Source organism: Oryctolagus cuniculus, chromosome 16, assembly GCF_964237555.1.
Source record: "Oryctolagus cuniculus chromosome 16, mOryCun1.1, whole genome shotgun sequence".
NCBI classification, from domain to species: Eukaryota; Metazoa; Chordata; class Mammalia; order Lagomorpha; family Leporidae; genus Oryctolagus; species Oryctolagus cuniculus.
The window spans coordinates 33,660,240-33,679,294 of record NC_091447.1 but is presented as its reverse complement, the minus strand read 5'-3'; the positions used below and the strand labels follow the sequence as shown (position 1 = coordinate 33,679,294).

The 19,055-nt window shown below is 41.2% G+C and overlaps 1 protein-coding gene across 7 annotated transcripts; it reads left to right on the top strand.

The window, feature by feature from the left end:
- The first annotated feature begins 439 nt into the window (after positions 1-439).
- C16H7orf78 (chromosome 16 C7orf78 homolog) lies at positions 440-18,079 on the top strand. Of its 7 annotated transcripts, none has more exons than XR_011383179.1 (9): positions 443-542; positions 4,484-4,938; positions 7,098-7,182; positions 9,206-9,351; positions 11,998-12,077; positions 15,407-15,444; positions 16,047-16,160; positions 16,729-16,839; positions 17,665-18,079. XR_011383179.1 is itself a non-coding variant. In XM_017344459.3 (7 exons), the coding sequence occupies exons 2-6, from the start codon at positions 4,513-4,515 to the stop codon at positions 15,441-15,443; spliced, it is 774 nt and encodes a 257-aa protein (XP_017199948.1). In that variant the 5' UTR covers positions 443-542; positions 4,484-4,512; the 3' UTR covers position 15,444; positions 16,047-16,164. The 7 variants fall into 7 exon arrangements, 2 of the variants coding, with proteins under 2 accessions (XP_051708890.1, XP_017199948.1); XR_011383181.1 differs by having other exon boundaries at positions 16,664-16,839; XR_011383180.1 differs by having other exon boundaries at positions 16,660-16,839.
- The last annotated feature ends 976 nt before the right edge of the window (positions 18,080-19,055 follow it).

Sequence of the window (19,055 nt, the reverse complement as noted above, 5' to 3'; positions counted from 1 at the left end):
GTTGAGCCATAGAATTTGAAATCTTCATTTGTTTCATAAAATAAACCTTGGAGAAGTTAACCTTCCTAAGCCCAAGTAAGTAAAAGTTGAAACAGCTTGAAGAAACGTGTATATCAGGTATCAAACCCACATCACCTCACAAATGAAGGAGATTACTACACAGAGAAGGTGGCTTGTCAGAACTCAGTATTTAGCACAACAGAACTGAAACACAGTATTTCCCTGTCTCTCTCTTCAGCGAGTAATGAGCTATTCATTATGTTGATTTTCCAGGCTTTGACAAAAAGAGCGTGGGATTTATTGCCTTGTTGCTAGGTTTTAGGTAACAATTAGAGAGCCAAGTTTCACATTTTTTTTCCTTACTCTGACTTGAGTCCCTTAGAAAATTAATGCCATTTCTTAGCAACCCAAATGAGTTAAACACCAATATATTTTGAGTTCTCTAGTGACGCAAAGGACAAATGTTTCCCTGGGTTTTGCAGAAAAGATTTGTTGAGATACACTGCCTGGAAATGTTTACGAACAGCTCTGAATACCAAATGGTAAGTGAACTTGCTGATTTTCTAATGAGTGCTCCCAAATGCTTTTATTATGAATTCTTCTACTTTGTCAATTTAACTAGCTCTTTGGAATCTATGTATTCTATCTGTTAAGATACATGAGATAGAACAAATAGTTAGCCTGATGGTTATCCCATATCAGAGTTCCTGGATTCCATGTCCAGCTACAGCTCCTAATTCCAGCTCCTTGCTAATGAACACTCTGGTAGGTAGTGGGTGATGGCTTCAGCAATTGCCCACGTGAGAGACCTGGATTGATGCCCATCTCCCAGCTGCAGCGCTGGCCCAGATCCGTTAGGCCCAGTTGGTAAGTGAACTAGCAGATAAGAGTAGTCTCTCTCTCTCTCTCTCTCTCTCTCTCTCTCTCTCTCTCTCTCTTTGACTCTCAAATAAATAAAAAGATATGAGTTCACTCATGAGAAAAGCAAATTATTTTGTATAATGTAGTCAATTAGAAATCATGAAAAACCTTTTAAGGACTAAGTCCAACTGGAAGAAAGAACTGAGTCTCCCTTTATTCAGGTTTACAAATGTGTATGAACTTGTGGTCTAAGAGTTCACTGTCAAGAGCAAACTATTTCACAATAAGCTTTTCTTGTATTGGCAATATTTACATATTGAGTACATCTATATCTATTCAGTTAACTCCAAAATATTTGTCACAAAATGAACCCCAGATATACAAAGAAAGCATGCACTTCTTTTTTAGTCTGCAGAATTTTTATGAATATATGAAGCAGATTTTTTTCCCTATATTTGAGAGAAAGACTAAGAGAAGGGGAGGAGGGGAGAGCTCCCATCCACTGGTTGGAATGCTCATAATGGTGGCAGCTGGGCTGGCCTGAAGCCAGGAGCTGGGGATTCAACCCAGGTCTCTCACATGGTGGCCAGACCCAGTCACCTGTGCCATTGCTGCTGCCTTGCAGGACCTGCGTTAGCAGGAAGCTGGGGTCAGGAGACAGCCTGGTGTCAAAGCGAGGCGCTCCATCATGGGACACAGGCATCTGCACCACTGGAATAAACACCCACTCCCCATCCAGCATATTTTAAAAACAGATACCAAGAATATTTTGCAATTTTACAGTAGCAAATACTTCAGGAAGAAATTCAAATAAAAAATTTTTACAGCGGTTTGTCATTATTCAGAAAAATATGATTAGATGTTTGGGTTTTTAGATAGTTTTGTTAAAAGGAAATATCTGATTCTCAGAATTTAGCAAACATATTATTCCTATTATAGTTGAACCATATACAATTTGGATTTTGTGAGGTTGAAAAATGGCTGAATGACAGCAGTTTCACACAGTTCAACCTAAGACATGCAGAACTATGCATATACAGAGATTCCTGCCTCAGTGATTTTATAATCTAATTTGGAGCAAACTTATAAATCATTAGCAAGGTATAAGACAACATGCAGCTTCAAGTTCCATTCTTGTGTTCAGAAAAGATGAGTCCTGATAGGAGTATCTGAAAAGGCCTTGACAGGATGCTGTATTTAAAAATGTCCTTCAAGTATAAGTATAACTTCATAGAGAACAACTGTGCTTATTGAACAGATTCAACCATTCCATTATTTCCAATGAAACATCTTGGACAAAATAGAGCTTCTATACAATCAGTATATACCATTAAACTTTTGACTAATAACAATATCAGTATTTTTTTCTTTGATCTATCAGCCATATGATCTTGTATTTCTTTACGCTTTCATTTTTTTCATACAAAGTGAAGGGTATGATGCGCTGTCTCTATCACAGGTCTCAATCATTCAGCTGGACCTCCTGGTGGTTTACTTACTTGTAGAGACTACAAAGACACATGCTAATCTGATTCATATAGTACAGAAACTGAATTTTACAAACATTTGGGGTCTTCAACAAGTTCATGAAAATGAGAATATGCCTGGACTTCAAAATTTTGGCACCAAAATAAGTTTATCTTTTAATTTCAACACCACTGGATGACTAGGTGGAGTAGGTAGGCCTTGGGTAAGTTAAAGCACCACAACACACATTATTCCTAACAATAATCAACCATTTTTCTTGAATAAGCTTTCCCCAATTGCTACAAACTTTTGGCTCGTTTTGAGTTCTAAGACAGTTGATTTGGACAGTTTTTGGCAGCTATTTTAATCACTTTATATGGAGTAGACTTTTGTAGTGACATCTCCTCTCTTCTGTAATGGTGAGTTTTTATTTTCCTTCAACTCACCTGCATTATTGCATCAAAACCTCACTGCCATTGTGATATATGTGTGACAAGGTCATCAGTGCACGCTGTGCTTACCCTGTGGCCCCTGGTATCGCTACTGCTGATCATAACTCCTTCTGGAAAGATACTTCCTTGTTTATTCAGGTGCTCCTTTGATTGCTATCCATTAATAATTTCACTCACATTTCTTTCTCCATCAATTCTCTAAAGCCTATTGTTTTTCAAAATTCCACACATTCGTTTGTGTGTCTAAACTGAAGAATTTCACCCAAGCTCATTACTTTAACTGATGTCTGAATGACTTTCAGCCTTGTAACTCTAATCCAGAATTGCTCTTTCATTCCTAGGATGGCAGATTAGAGCATTTTTCAGCAAATAGTCACACACACACAGTCACATACACATACAAGGGGTCTTCAAAAAGTTTACAGAAAATAATTACAAAAAAGGTGCACAAATTTCTAAATTTTCTTGCACCAAAGTAAATTGATCTTTTAAAAATATTTATTTTTCATTTACTGGAAAGGAAGGTGAATGGGAGAGAGACAGATGAAACTTACTTACTTTCACCTGCTTGAAGGCAGATGGAAGAGAGATGATGGATGGGGTTGGGCAGAGAGAGAGAGAAAGATTGATTTTCCATCTGCTGGTTCGCTCCCCCAAATGCCGACTCAGGCTGAAGTCAAGAGCCAGGGACTCATTCTGGCTCTCCTACGTGGTGGCAGGGGCCCAAGCTCTTGAGCTACCGCCTGCTGCCTCCAGAATGCACTAGGAGGAAAAGCAGGCAGGACTTCAGTGGAACTTTAGTGTGGGCTGCAGGTGTCCCCGAGGCAGCTCAGTCTGCTGTGCCACAATGCCTGTCCCTAAGCTAATCGTCAATGAACTTGAGAAGCATATTGACAAAAACCCCAGAATTCTGTCTACAATTCCTTTGCTGCTGAATACCTGGTCAGTAAAAGCGGATTGGAAATTCTCGTGCACAGGTTGTCATGGCAGTAACTGTTGAACCTGGGGTGGCTCACACAGCCCTGCGTGCCCGAGGAATGAATGAAGGCACGTTGCACACCCTTTCTGCGTCTCGGTGAAATGTTCTTTCCTTCACCTGGCGTGTTTCTACTCACTCTTTAACATCAATCCGAATGATGACTTTTTCTTTTTTAAATAAAGATTTATTTATTTATCTGAAAGGCAGAGAGAGAGGGAGGAGGAGAGGGGAGGGGAGGGGAGGGGGGCGGAGGGAAGGGGATGGGGAGATTGATTCTATTCACTGGTTCACTAGGCAAATACAGCAGCTAGGGCTGGCCTGGGCTGAAGCCAGATGCAGCATCTCCAGGCGGGTTTCCCATTGTAGGTGGCAGAGATTGTAATACTTGAGCCATCATCTGCTGCCTTCCAGGGTGCACATTAGCAAGAAGCTGGATCAGAAGTGGAAGTAGGACTCAATCCCAGATGTCTAATATGGGATGCAGGTGTCCCAAGTGGTGACTTAACCCTTGTGCACCACAACGGCCACCCCAAGTCAGTCACTTAGCACAGTGACAGCTGTGACAAAGGTGCTATATAAACACTCTTCTTCCTCTCCGTGCACACTCCCTGTCATTTCTGAGCTTTCTTTTGCTTCATAAATCTTTCAAAGCCCACTCTCACCTGGAGAGAAAATGTTGACGATGCCATTGCCATAGCAACAGCCTGCACAATGTCTGTTGCAGATTCCTCTATGTAACAAAGCCTCCGCATAATGAATGCTGAGTCCCCAGGAGGGGAGAGAGACAGGAACACTGCAAGGAGGCTGCAGCGTCCCCCACAACGAGACCACAACTCCAAATGGGGAAAAAACGTCCCTAAACCTCCACAGTCTGCAAAGAAAGTTGACATATGGGAAATACAGCCTCCTGATTTCAGCCACAAACTGTACACATACTCAACATTTCCAGAAATACCGTCAAGGACCATTAAGGAGGAGCGAAGGAGAAATCAAAGCACATTTCCTGAAAGCAGGCTTCAGTTGCCCAGCATAAAGACTTGTCCCAAGAAGGCCACGTCGCCCAAGTTTGTGACTACATTTCCACGTCAAGATCTACAGAAAACAAAGTTACTGTGTGTGAAGAATGGAAAATATCCCCCAGGTGTACACATCCATCCCAAACCACAGGAATTTCGACAGGTATAAAAGAGCTTTTGATTCTAAACAACATAAAACAGAAAAGGGTCAATGCACCATTTTTTATTTATTTCTTAATTGGGACAACTATTACATAAGCAAAAAAGGTATGTGTATATAAGCTGCAAAATTCTGCTTCCTTGTTTCTCGTGGAGTGTCACAATTCAAATGCGGTGATGAATGACAGAAGAGAAAGGTAAGGCCTTGGTTACTGTTTCTGATGGGATTTTATCTGCCAGGGAGAGTGGCCAACTCTGGGTGGGCTTAGGTCTGAGAAGAGCAGTTTGGATAGAGGTGTAATTGCAGAACAAACTTGGTAAGGATTTTGAAAGCGTGGCAGGAAATATGACGATGCAGATGAGACCAAAATAGAATTCCAGTAGAATATCAGTAATTTCTACACTAAGGTCTATAATTTAGTATATAAGTATTACTCTTGCAAGACAAAGAGAGAAGCAATAGGACTGGCACCACAAAAAATAATGAGAAAAAAGGAATACCTTATTGAACTGGGAAAATACAGGATGACAGTTGAGAGTATGACTTCTGTGGTCATACTATTCCTGTCCTCTTACTTTCCAATCATGCTGGACAAGTTCCCAAACCTCCTCCCTTATTGATAGCATAAAATAAAAATGCAGTGTATGTAATCTTGTTATTTTAAGTAATGCAGACAATATATTCAAAGTCCAATATACTCAATAGTCCAGACTTTAACATAGTCTGGACAACAGAGGTATTCAATGAGTGTGAACTCTTAGCATCTATTAGGATAACAGTTGGGAAATTCACAAAGCCATAGTCAGTACCTTCTGTTACTCTTTCAGGGCATCTACCACTTGTAGCAAATAAAATATTACCTTTTGGAGATGAGAAAAGTCAATTAAGTATTAAATGCTACTGGTTTATTAAAGTATTTTGCTAGTTACAGTTAGAATTAGAAGACTTGAGAAGTGTGGGGAAGGAAGGACATTTTTAGGTTAGCTAAACTAATTTGTTCTATAAATGAGTGAATGGGAAGCAATGTTATAACTTGTGCAGCCACCAGATGTCAGCATTGTTACAAACTGAGCTTCAACTGAAGGATTTTGATATTAATTTGGCCTCATAATGTGTTTAATTAAAGACTGAATAATTTTGTATTAGGAAGTCTCTTCTTTAGACCTTTTATTATTTTTCTATTTTTATTATTTTCCTGTGACCCAGAGTTTCCCATTAGGAAGACGACCTTATCAGACTTGATACCCTCAAGTTCACCGTTTTGTGTCACACTGATTCAGCTTTGGAGTAGGGACCTTTGTGATGTTTATTTGATCAGTTTCTGCAGCACACACATTCTGTTTCCCTTCAGATCGGTTCCATTCAACCAGCTATGGGTGAAGGTTTAGTCTAGATGTTCAGACAGCCGCGTCCCCATCAGTTTGATCCCTGGCTTGGGCTCTGGAACCCAGCTCCCTGCTAATGCAGAACCTGGGATGTAGTAGTGATGGGGCAAGTAATTGGATCCCTGCAACCCATAGGGGACACTTGGATTGAGTTTCCAGCTACTGGCTTCAGCCTTGCCCAACCCCTACGCCAGCTGTTGCAGGCATTTAAGGCGTGAACCAATGGATTAAAACTCTCTTTGTGTCTCTCAGCCTCTCTCTCTGTCTCTCTCTTTCTTTCTGTACCTCTCAAGTAAATTTTTAAGGTATAAAACAAAAAATAAACTCTAAAGAAAATCTATTCTGTTTTACAGCTTACTAAGAATAACCAATAGTTCTCTTCCCTAGGCATGGCAAATTATTTTTATTGAATATTTTTGCTATAATTTTATCCTTGAAATAAGTTCAGCTCCAGAAATATAATATGTAATGCTATGTACATTTAAATTTAAGCTGCTAAATTTTGAATCTATTTACTTAATTACATACTGCTTAACTACTTCTGATCAACTCATACAAAGACAATTGAGGTAATCCTGGAGCCAAAAAATGAATTATTCAAATAGTTCCAAGTTCTATATTATTCTTTCAAATTTTTATATACAATTTTCAAGTACTACAAAAAAATCCTCCAAATTGCATTTATACCAATGAAATATTAAAATTGGAAAAGATCAAATTCTAACTACAATAAGACTATTTATTATCAATAGTGCAATCTGCTCTTTACCTATCTAGCACCAACCTGAATTGCTAAACTTTGTGACAACTTATGAACGGGACCCTTTTGGATTAAAATTAAAGTCACAGCTCTTAAGTACAGGTAAGTTGTTATCATAAAGTTATAATTGTGCAAAAAATAAGCTTTCTGTATTATACATTAATAATAACACTTCAAAGACATATAATTTAAAATGTGATTTTTACACTTATTACCTCTAATAATATGATAAAATTTTAATGCATTTTAATTAATTGCAAAAACTTATTTAATTTGCTACCAACAATTTTTTTTGCTTTCAAACTTTTATTTAATGAATATAAATTTCCAAAGTACAGCTTATGGATTACAATGGCTTCCCCCCCATAATGTCCCTCCCACCCGCAACCCTCCCCTTTCCCACTCCCTCTCCCCTTCCATTCACATGAGGATTCATTTTCATTTCTCTTTATATACAGAAGATCAGTTTAGCATACATTAAGTAAAGATTTCAACAGTTGGCTCCCACACAGAAACATAAAGTGAAAAATACTGTTTGAGTACTAGTTATAGCATTAAATCTCAATGTACAGCACACTAAGGACAAAGATCCTACATGAGGAGTAAGTGCACAGTGACTCCTGTTGTTGACTTAACAAATTGACACTCTTGTTTATGGCATCAGTAATCACCCTAAGCTCTTGTCATGAGCTGCCAAGGCTATGGAAGCCCCCTGAGTTCACTGACTCTGATCATATTTATTTTAATAGATCACTGAACATTGAGTTTGTAACTCAACCTGTGATGTGAAAAGAAAAACTAGAAGGTAAAGCTTAAAGGACTAGACTCTGGAACCAAGTGGTACAACCTTGAATTCTTGGTTTTACTGACCCAAATTGCCTAAACTGCCTACCTCTTGGGTTTCTCATCTGTAAACAAAAATATTAATAGCTCACTCTACATCACAGAGTGACTGCAAGCATTAAGTCTGCTACAACCATCGGTAAAACACTTAGTTAATAATGCATTATATATATATATATATATATATATATATATATATATATATATATAAAGGCCGGCGCTGTGACTCACTAGACTAATCCTCCGCCTGTGGTGCCGGCACCCTGGGTTCTAGTCCCGGTTGGGGCACCGGTTCTGTCCAGGTTGCTTCTCTCCCAGTCCAGCTCTCTGCTGTGGCACGGGAAAGCAATGGAGGATGGCCCAAGTGCTTGGGCCCTGCATCCACATGGGAGACCAGGAGGAAGCACCTGGCTCCTGGCTTCGGATCGGCACAGCGTGCCGGCTGAAGCAGCCATTTGGGGGGTGAACCAACGGAAGGAAGACCTTTCTCTCTCTCTCTCTCTCTCTCACTGACTCTGCCTGTCAAAAATAATAATAATAATGCATTATAAGCACATGACAAATACACATCACCATTATTATATTTAAGGTGCCATTTATATAGTATTTTTCCAGAATAAATTTGTACTCTCCAGAATTCCTTATTTGGATAAGCTGCATAATACACACATGCTATATTTTACATATTACATGTCAATTAAACAATAAGATAGCAATGGTTAACTGGATAGTGGGACTGAATTTTGTTTTCCAAATGAGAATCAAATAATTTTATAATTGTAAATTTAACATCTCTTATTTACAAATTGCATGCACATTTTGACATGGATTATATAATATAACTCTTGTCTAGGTATAATTAATTAAAATGGAACAATCAACTTTCCTTGTATACGCCCTGTGTAACTTATCACAGAAGATTTATAAGTCTCAGTCCCTGACCCCAAGAATCTTCTAAGTAAAACATAAGTAGAAAAATTTAATCAAAGGTAGAAAAATGTAAAAAAAAGTCATCAAAGTTACAAAATGCTGTTGCTAAGCAGACACTTTAGAATGAAGCTTCCATTGAAATAAAAGCTAGGACAGGAATCAGAAGGGCAAAATTAAATCCAGCAGAACTGACAAAGGGATAAACAAAGTCTTAATTTTTAGATTTGCATCTATAAATTTTCTAGTGATTCACCACCCTTGGATACTGATCTCCCTGGATAACATCATATCTCAGAGATCATGAAAAAAGACACATCATCACTAAACTTCTCATTTGTCTTCATTTGTCTAGCACAAGTAACAAGCCAGCGACTGAAAGATGATAAACAGAAGAACAGAAGAGAAAGATTTATCACCCACAAGTCTCCTGAGTGCACCTGGGATACAAAACTAATTTTATCAAAATCCCCGTGGCCCGTTAAAGCTGCTTCATACACAGTAGGTTTGATGCTTCCTCTATGGTTGTTGGGCAATGTCCCTGGCACTGCTGTCAATGCCTGCTCTGTTGCAGGCATCAGTGTGTGGTTGTAGTGGATGCAGTGAAAGATACTCTATCTTTAAAAGTAAAACATAGGGCCGGTGCCGCGGCTCACTAGGCTAATCCTCCGCCTTGCCGCGCCGGCACACCGGGTTCTAGTCCCGGTTGGGGCTCCGGATTCTGTCCCAGTTGCCCCTCTTCCAGGCCAGCTCTCTGCTGTGGCCAGGGAGTGCAGTGGAGGATGGCCCAAGTGCTTGGGCCCTGCACCCCATGGGAGACCAGGAGAACCACCTGGCTCCTGCCTTCGGATCAGCGCGGTGCGCTGGCCGCAGCACGCTGGCCGCGGCGGCCATTGGAGGGTGAACCAACGGCAAAGGAAGACCTTTCTCTCTGTCTCTCTCTCTCTCACTGTCCACTCTGCCTGTAAAAATAAATAAATTAAAAAAGTCAAACATATACATCCCCCACTTTTTCTTCCTTTTTTTTTTTTTTTTTTTAACAGGCAGAGTGGACAGTGAGAGAGAGAGAGAGAGACAGAGAGAAAGGTCTTCCTTTGCCGTTGGTTCACCCTCCAATGGCCTCTGCGGCCAGCGTGCTTCGGCCGGTGCGCTGTGCTAATCCAAAGGCAGCAGCCAGGTGCTTCTCCTGGTCTCCCGTGCAGGTGCAGGGCCCGAGCACTTGGGCCATCCTCCACTGCCCTCCCAGGCCACAGCAGAGAGCTGGACTGGAAGAGGAGAAACCGGGACAGAATCCAGTGCCCCAACCGGGACTAGAACCTGGTGTGCAGGCGCGCAGGTGGAGGATTAGCCTAGTGAGCCGCGGTGCCGGCCTTTTTTTTTTTTTTTTTTTTTTGGACAGGCAGAGTGGACAGTGAGAGAGAGAGACAGAGACTTTTTCTTGAAATGCAAACAGTGGGTTATCTGGATTTTTAGATTTTCTTTTCATATTACAAAGATAGTTGGCATTGGGACCAGAGCTGTGGCGTAATGGGTTAAAGCCCTGGCCTGAAGCGCCGATATCCCATATGGGCACCGGTTCTAGTCCCGGCTGCTCCTTTTCCAATCCAGCTCTCTGCTGTGGCCTGGGAAAGCAGTAGAAGATGGCCCAAGTCCTTGGGCCCCTCTGCACCCACGTGGGAAACCTGGAAGAAGCTCCTGGCTCCTGGCTTCAGATTGACACAGCTCCAGCTGTTTTGGTCATCTGGGGAGTGAACCAGCAGATGGAAGACCTCTCTCTCTCTGTCTCTACCTCTCTCTGTAACTCTGTCTTTCAAATAAATAAAATCTTAAAAAAAAAAAAAAGATAGTTGGCATGGCGGGTAGAGGGCTGAATATTGCAAGGAATTTTCCCCAAATTTTCTTCTAGTCTCATTGGGAACCCATAAACAGTTTAATTCACAAAAGTCTGGCAAGAAGACTCTGTCACACACACACACACACACACACAGAATATTTGCTTATACCATGGCTCAAATTCTACCCCAGACGAACAAGACTGCTTTTAAAGCTATGTATGCCTGAACAGAACAAACTGTGAATTTGGCATTAAGATAAACTTTTAAAGCAATGATTTTTAAACAGCAATGTAAGAACTGAAATAGGGGGCCAGAGTTGGAGTAGAGCAGGTTAAGCTGTTGCCTTTGACGCTGGCATCCCATACGGGTGCTGATTGGAGTCCCAGCTGCTCCACTTCCAATCCTGCTCCCTGCTAATATGCCTGAAAAAGTAGTGGGAGATGGCACAAGTGCTTGTGTCCCTGCACCCACGTGGGAGACCCAGATGAATCTTTTGACTCAGACCACATATCATAGTTCCTGTGATAGAAATTCTCTCTATGTCTCTCTCTCTGTGTCTCTCCTTCTCTCTGTAACTCTGCCTTTCAAATAAATAAATCATTTTAAAAGAACCAAAACAGGAGCAGGTGTTGGGTCTAGCAGTTGATACCTGTGTTCCCCATCAGGGTTTCTGTGTTTGATCCCCGTGCCAACTCATGACTCAATCTTCTTACTGGTGTAGACCCTGGGAGGTACAGTGATGGTTCAAGAAGCAGGGTTCCTGCCCCCTTTGTGGGAGACCAGAATTCAGTTCCCAGCTCCCAGCTCCAGCCTGCATTGCTGTGGCCATTTGAGGATTGAACTATTAGATGAAATTCCTGTCTCTCCCTGATAAATTTTTAAAATTTAAAGAACAAAACAGGCCAGCGCCGCGGCTCACTAGGCTAATCCTCTGCCTGTGGCGCCGGCATCCCGGGTTCTAGTCCCGGTTGGGGCGCCGGATTCTGTCCAGGTTGCTCCTCTTCCAGTCCAGCTCTCTGCTGTGGCCCAGGAGTGCAGTGGAGAATGGCCCAGGTCCCTGGGCCCTGCACCCGCATGGGAGACCAGGAAGAAGCACCTGGCTCCTGGCTTTGGATCGGCACAGTACGCTGGCCGCAGCGGCCACTTGGGGGGTGAACCAACGGCAAAGGAAGACCTTTCTGTCTCTCTGTCTCTCTCTGTCTCTCTCTCTCTCACACTAACTTTGCCTGTCAAAAAAAAAAAAAAAAGAGCAAAACGATAACTAACGTTAACACACTTTTGTTTCCACTAACTGCGTACAATCTTCCTTTAGCGACACAGGAGGTGGCGTGATGCATGCAGTGCATTTATAGAGCGTGTGGAGGAAAAGTTGGCAAAGACATGCAAAAGCAGGTAGGCCAAAGTTGAGGATTCTCGAATGCTTGCATTAACTCTCTAGAATCACCTTGCTTGCTTTGTCCTATAAAATCTCTATCAGACCACATTAAGTGACGCCTCGAAGAATCCAGTCTTTCAATCAAGTCATTCTTATTTTTCCTAGGTTAGAATGAGAATCTGGGAAACTACCAGAAATGCCATCAAGTTTCTGGGGGCCCCAGGCCCTGCAGGTGCCACCCACGTCCTCTCATTCTTCATCGCTCCATGGCTCCACGGCCTTTCTGGTTTCTGCCTAGTTTCCCACAGCTGAGAGTCTGCATGTCCTTGCCTTGGGGCTTTCTTCTCCAGCAGGTGGAGTCACCACAGAAGAGCTGGGCTTTAATTCTCCCAGCAGCAGCCCTGAAGGAGTAAGCAAGGTCTTCGTCTTCCTTTGCTCCTCAGAGCTCCCCCAGGGGTGGTTCAAGGCCAGTTGTTCCTGTAGTTGCTGGCACTTCCGCTTTCTTCCCTCTCTTACCTCACTTGTGCAGTTACCTGTGCTTTGAGGATCATCTGTGTGTTTTTTTTTTTTTGTATTTGTATGTATCTCATAAATACAATATTAGGAATATAGTAATTCTTCCCACCATACCTGCCCTCCCACCCACTCCCCCCCCCTTACTACTCCATCTCCTGTTTAGTCTGAGAAAGAAAAAGAAACAGAAAGAATGGAATAAAAAAACTGTTCCTCAAGTCTAGTCAAGGGCTGTTCTCTGTTATTGTTTCTTAAAGGTAATTTAGCTCCCCCCCACCTTCCTCTTTTCTTTTCCTGCCTCCCCCTTCTTTCCTTTTAGAAACTTAACTTGTCTTTAAAGAAGAACCAAAGGATGGTCTCTTGTGAGCTCTTAAACATAACTTTAACTTGTGAGACATAGTAATATCCTCCATTTAATACACTAAATGGAAGTGATTTTTTATTTATTTATTTTTTTGACAGGCAGAGTGGACAGTGAGAGAGAGACAGAGAGAAAGGTCCTCCTTTTGCCGTTGGTTCACCCTCCAGTGGCCGCCGTGGCCGGCGTGCTGCGGCCGGCACACCGTGCTGATCCGATGGCAGGAGCCAGGTGCTTATCCTGGTCTCCCTTGGGGTGCAGGGCCCAAGCACTTGGGCCATCCTCCACTGCACTCCCTGGCCACAGCAAAGAGCTGGCCTGGAAGAGGGGCAACTGGGACAGAATCTGGCGCCCCGACCGGGACTAGAACCTGGTATGCTGGTGCCGCAAAGCGGAGGATTAGCCTAGTGAGCCGTGGTGCCGGCCTGGAAGTGATTTTTGAAAACAAGTTTTACTATTAAGTCTCACAATGAAACTCTTTGTGGACAGAGATCCTGCATGAGAAATTAGTGCACAGTGACTCTTGTTGCTTATTTAACAAATAATAGTCTTATGCATGACATCAGTGATCACCCAAGGCTCTTGACATGAGCTGCCTTGGCTATGAACTTTTTGTATCCATCAGCTCAACAAAGCCATAAGCAAAGTGGAAGTTCTCTCCTCCCTTCAGAGAAAAGTACCTCCTTCTTTGGTGGCTGCTTACTTCCACTAGGGTCTCACCCACAGAGATCCTTTATGTTGGACCTTTTTTGTCCAAAGTGTCTTGGCTTTCCATTCCTGAAATGCTCCTCCTGAGTGTTCCAGCCAGACTAGAATGCCTTTATGGCTGATCCTGAGGTCAGAGTGCTACTTAATGCTATTGCCATTCTGAGTCTGCTGTATGGACTGCTTCCCTGTTGGAGCCTTCACTCCTTTTTAATTCTGTCTATTTTTGTTTCCAAACACTTAGTCCTATTTATATGATCACTTTAACACTTGATCCTACCTACATGGTCACTTTACCACTTATTTCTATACATTTGCTCTTTATAATATTTAAGCTGCTATTTTTATCAGCCAGCTTAAGGGACTTTGGGGTCCTATGGGTAGTTATTACGCTGTTCCCTTAGACATCAGTCCATAGGAATGTAAGTAGGATTAAACTGCTTTGCAGTTGCAAATGTCATACATTTCACAATTACAACTTTAGGATCTTCCCACTGTGCCCACCCTCCCACCTATATTCCAACCCCCTCTTCCTCTTCCCTTTCTTATTCTCACTCTTATTCTTTACTAAGATCTGTTTACATTTAACTTTATACATATATGATTAACTCTATGTTAAGTAGAGTGTGTTAAGGAGGTGTTTATAAAGCTGTGGTACAGAGTGGATGCGGGCAAGGGGTGGGGTGATGTGACGCAAAAGGGTTTTAGCCAATCCTATTATACCACCTCAGTGATTGTTAGGCAAAAGCGCCCTGGGGCTGGATTGTTTGCCGCCAGGGATTTGAAACTTGAAGACAGGTCTGCAAACTCAAGGCAGGCTTAGGAAGTTCCTCTAGGCCTCTCTGGATTCAGCCTCCCCCACAGTATTCCATATATTTTTGTTTATTTTTCCTTTCATTTCCTTTATAATATTTTCCTTGTCTTTTTCGCCTGTGGTTTTATCAGAATCCTCATTCAGGGTCTGCTCCTGGGGAAATCTGAATCAAGGTATCAGGAGGCAGCTGGGATGCTCTGCATGGCTGAAAGCTTAACCCCGAGTCCCAGCCTTGCCATGGGACCTCGGGCATAACACTTAACATGTGAAATGAAATGAACAGGTTCTTCCCTTGGACACAGAGGGGTCTGAGTCACTTTGTACCTTAAAACATCCACATCTCTTTCGAATCAAGTGTTTATGTCATCTCTGAAAAGGGAGTGGAATTACAAATTAATTTAGCAAATAGAGTTTGGGTTTGGGATTGGTCAAATGGTTTAAAATTCTACATAATCCAAACATTCACTATGGGTCTTGGGTGATTTGTTTACATCTTCTGGGTGTATTTTCTCAGGCTTTTGAATTATTTGGGATGATATAAGAACTACAAAATTTTGTGGAAAATGGAATTAAAGGGTAAATTTATTTTGGTACAAAAATGTTTGAAATCCATACTAGTCTCATAATACACATTTTCCATGAGCTTTTTGAAGACCCTCTTATGAACTGCTTCCATTCTTTTTCATACCACTGATTTGATCATTATGGCTTATGATTGTTGATGGCAATATAGTCACATGCCAGTTAATAATGAGGATATGTCCTGAGAAGTGGACCATTACCTGACTTCACGTTGTGTAAACATAATACAGTGTATTTATGCAAACAGATTGGATAGCAGCCTACCGCACACCTAGGCTATATAATATATAACCTAGTGCTCCCAGAGCCACAATGAGCAAAATGATATTCATTGCTTCTTGATCTGTCTTTAATTCCCATGTGTTGGTGACCAGAGGAGAACCAGGGGGATCAAGGACAAAGAAAGTCTGAGGTAAGAGAAATCGCTACAATCAACACTGACACGCACTGCTTGTGCAGGATATTTTTGTGCATTCATTTTCTGTCCTGGACAAAGAACTCATTTTGCACAGTCCTTGGCAGAGGACTAACTTCCAGTCCCTGACTGCCTCCTCACACTGCCTCTTAAAGTATGATCCAAGTCCCATGCAAAGAAGCTTCTTGGTGGGATGACACCTGAAGTGGCTAGAATCTAGCCGTCTGGGTTCACATGGCACCCATATAGCCCTCCAAATGGTGCAAGTATACATGGCCCCACAGTTCTTTATCCTTTTCCCTGACACTGTGAGCCAACTGCCTTTTAATCTCTAAGTAAGAAGTAGGCACTGCTCTCTATGATCATTCGTATTCTGAAACTTCCTGTAGAGAAATATGAAACCACTCTGCCACCAAGAACACCCACACTACCTTGTGCTGAGAGATTGATTGCCTCTGCATTTTCTACAGCTCAGTGAGCATCCATCTAGAGCACAACTGCTGGTTTCCCTCTCTTGTAGGCACCCCCAATCTATAAATGACCATTCCAAGCACCCATGAGTTGACTTTGCAGGGATCATTATTTTTCCTTCTTCACAGGAATTAGAATGAGTATTCTGCAGAGCTTGTACCCAAGGACCATGGTGCCTACTTTAAGAACAAACAAGGAAAGTCAGAGTTGCAACTGTTTACTCAACTTGGATGGAATAGAGGGTAAGAGTAGAAAGTCTCACCCATCAGGCTTTGAAAAGCCCTGTAGGAATATGTCTTCTAGCAGCTTTTCTAAGAAATACAGGAAATCTGTCCTTAGTGTGTTGTCCAATGTGAAGTAATGCTATAACTATTACTGAAACAGTACTTTGTGTTTCTGTGTGGGTGCAAACTGATGAAGTCTTTACTTAATATATACTGAATTGATCTTTGGTATATAAAGATAATTGAAAATGAATCTTGATGTGAATGGAATGGGAGAGGGAGCAGGAGATGGGAGGGGTGTGAGTGGGAAGGAAATTATGAGGGGGGGGAAGCCATGGTAATCCATTAACTGTACTTTGAAAATTTATATTTACTAAATAAAAAATTAAAAAAAATAATTATGATCCCCAGTGGGAAAAAAAAGAAATACAGGAATTCCTATCTCCTAGTGTTTGCTTTAGGGTTTTGCCTTCTTTCTTCTTTCTTTTTTTTTAAGATATGTTTATTTATTTGAAAGTCAGAGTTACAGAGAAAGGAGAGACAGAGAGACAGAGAGAGAACTTCCATTTGCTGATTCACTCTCCAGATGGCCACAATGACCTGGGCTGGGCCAGGCCAAAGCCAGGAGCCAGGAGCTTCATCTAGGTCTCCACATGGATGGCAGGAGTCCAAGCACTTGGGAGTCCAAGCACTCCAGGTAGGGAGCTGGAATGTAAGTGGAACAGCTGAGACTAACCAGTGTACAAAAGGGATGCTGGCACTGCAGGAGGCAGCTTAATCTGCTGTGCCACAGCGTAGCCCCTTGCCTTATTTCAAAACAGCAGGAAAAACTCTATTTTGAATGCTCTTAACACTTGTATTCCTGGGCCAAAGGGAGTTCCTACCTTCCCTTACCCAAGTGAGAAGCCTCATTGTAACCCTTCTCTGCACTCCTCCACTCTTCTTGTGCTCATGGAGAGCTTTTTAGTTGTTCAAGAAGGGATGCACTTAGAAGTCCTTGATTTTTGTGTCCCTTAGCACTTACATATCAACCTCAGCAATGTGCAGGCACCGTCAGAGGCATAACTTCACTCAGTTCTCTTCAGACCATGCCATGTCTAGTTAGGTATTCATCATCATCATCATCATCATCATTCTTAATTTATTAACTAGGAAACTTAAGTCCTTGGTAATGATTTAATGCTAACAGCCTTACTGAAGATGGCACCCCAAATACTTACATTGCACTATGGCACTCAGTTGTGGGTGCATTTTTTCTGCGAAGTAACCAAAAATAAAGTTGACTATTTGGCTAACACAGTGTAGTTCTCACTCCATATCCTAGTTGTCATGTTCATCTACTTGTTTTGTTACCATTTCTTTATGAACTTGGTATTAGATATTTCTATAGTGAAAGAGGATGGAGCAGATGACACCTGCAGTCAAGTTGCTGGTACCAGGAGTGACCTGTCGGGTAAGTCTCACCCTTTATGCAAGCTGACTCAGCGAACTCTGTTCTCAGGTTTCTCCTTTGTCCTTTTAGATGGCTGATGAACCAAAACAACACGAGTGTCCTGAAATTTCCCCCTGAAGGTTTCCTAATGAGAACGTTGATGAAATTGGGTGCTACCTTGGATTCCAGGGAAATCTACACTCTCCCAAAGGATAAGAGAGTTCTAAAACCACAAATGTTTTCAGACTAAAGTTGCATAATTTGAAATTCCCTTGTTAGAACATGGATGAAAACATTGTCATCAGGCTTTTGATTTAGTTTGTAAAAGTTGGATCTCACAGCTATGATTGGAAACACTGACAAAAGTTGTACTTTTTGTTTTTGCCAAAGTTAAAAAGACATTCTAGTCTCAAATTTAGCTAACAGGAGGGAGACAGATCAGAATAATGCTTATTAATTTTGACAATCACACTGTGTGTGTGTGTGTGTGTGTGAGAGAGAGAGAGAGAGAGGGATGAAGGGATAGAAAGAGAGAGAATAATAGTTGGTTAAAGGCCAAAAAATATTACTTAAACAACTGAAGATCAACGTAGCAACCAGAGTTGAAGTATCTCAAAAACAAATAGGGCACTTTTCAGTGAGATGTTATCTAAGACAAAAAGTAGGAAAGTCTAATTTATGGCACAGTGAAGTTGTTCCTAGAACTAGATTTTGTTAGGAATTTCAAGATACCAGATGGTTTCTAATAGTGTTTATTTCTCAAAAATCAAGAGTTTTTTTATATATTAACTTTGTGTTCATATGAGGATACACCAAAAAGTGTGTTCACAATAGCTAAGACAGAGTCAGCCTAGGTGTCCATCAATGAATGAACGAATAGATTTTTGAATGTGGTGTGGTATATATATGCAATGGAATAATAGTCAGTCATAATAGTGAAATCTGACATCTGCAGCAAAATAGATATAGCTTGAAATCATGATGTTAAGTTAAATTTGCTAGACACATGAAAAAATACTGCATGTTCTTTCTCATGTGGAAATAAAGTCAATTTGAACTTAGAATAGTGATTATTGGAGGCTGGGAAGGATGGGGATGAGGAGACAGAGGGAGGGGAGATGACATGTACTAAAATACAGATAGAAATAAGAAGTTTTATTGTTCCCTAGCACACAGGGATGACTATAGTTCACATAATATGCACTATCCAAACACAACAAAAAAATAAGGAAATGGAAAGAATAGTTGCCTGGTTTGCTCAGTTTACATTGTGTAAATGTGTTCAAATATTGCCCAGTATCATAAGAAGTGTAAAAATATTGCAAGTTTACCAAACATTTTAAAAAATAAAATAATTTTAACAAGTTCATGGAAATATGGGACTGAAAGATACATTTATTTTGGTGCAAAAAATTTGAAATCCATGTACAATTTTTCCATGTTATGAATTTCCCATTAGTTTTTTGTTTGTTTGTTTGTTT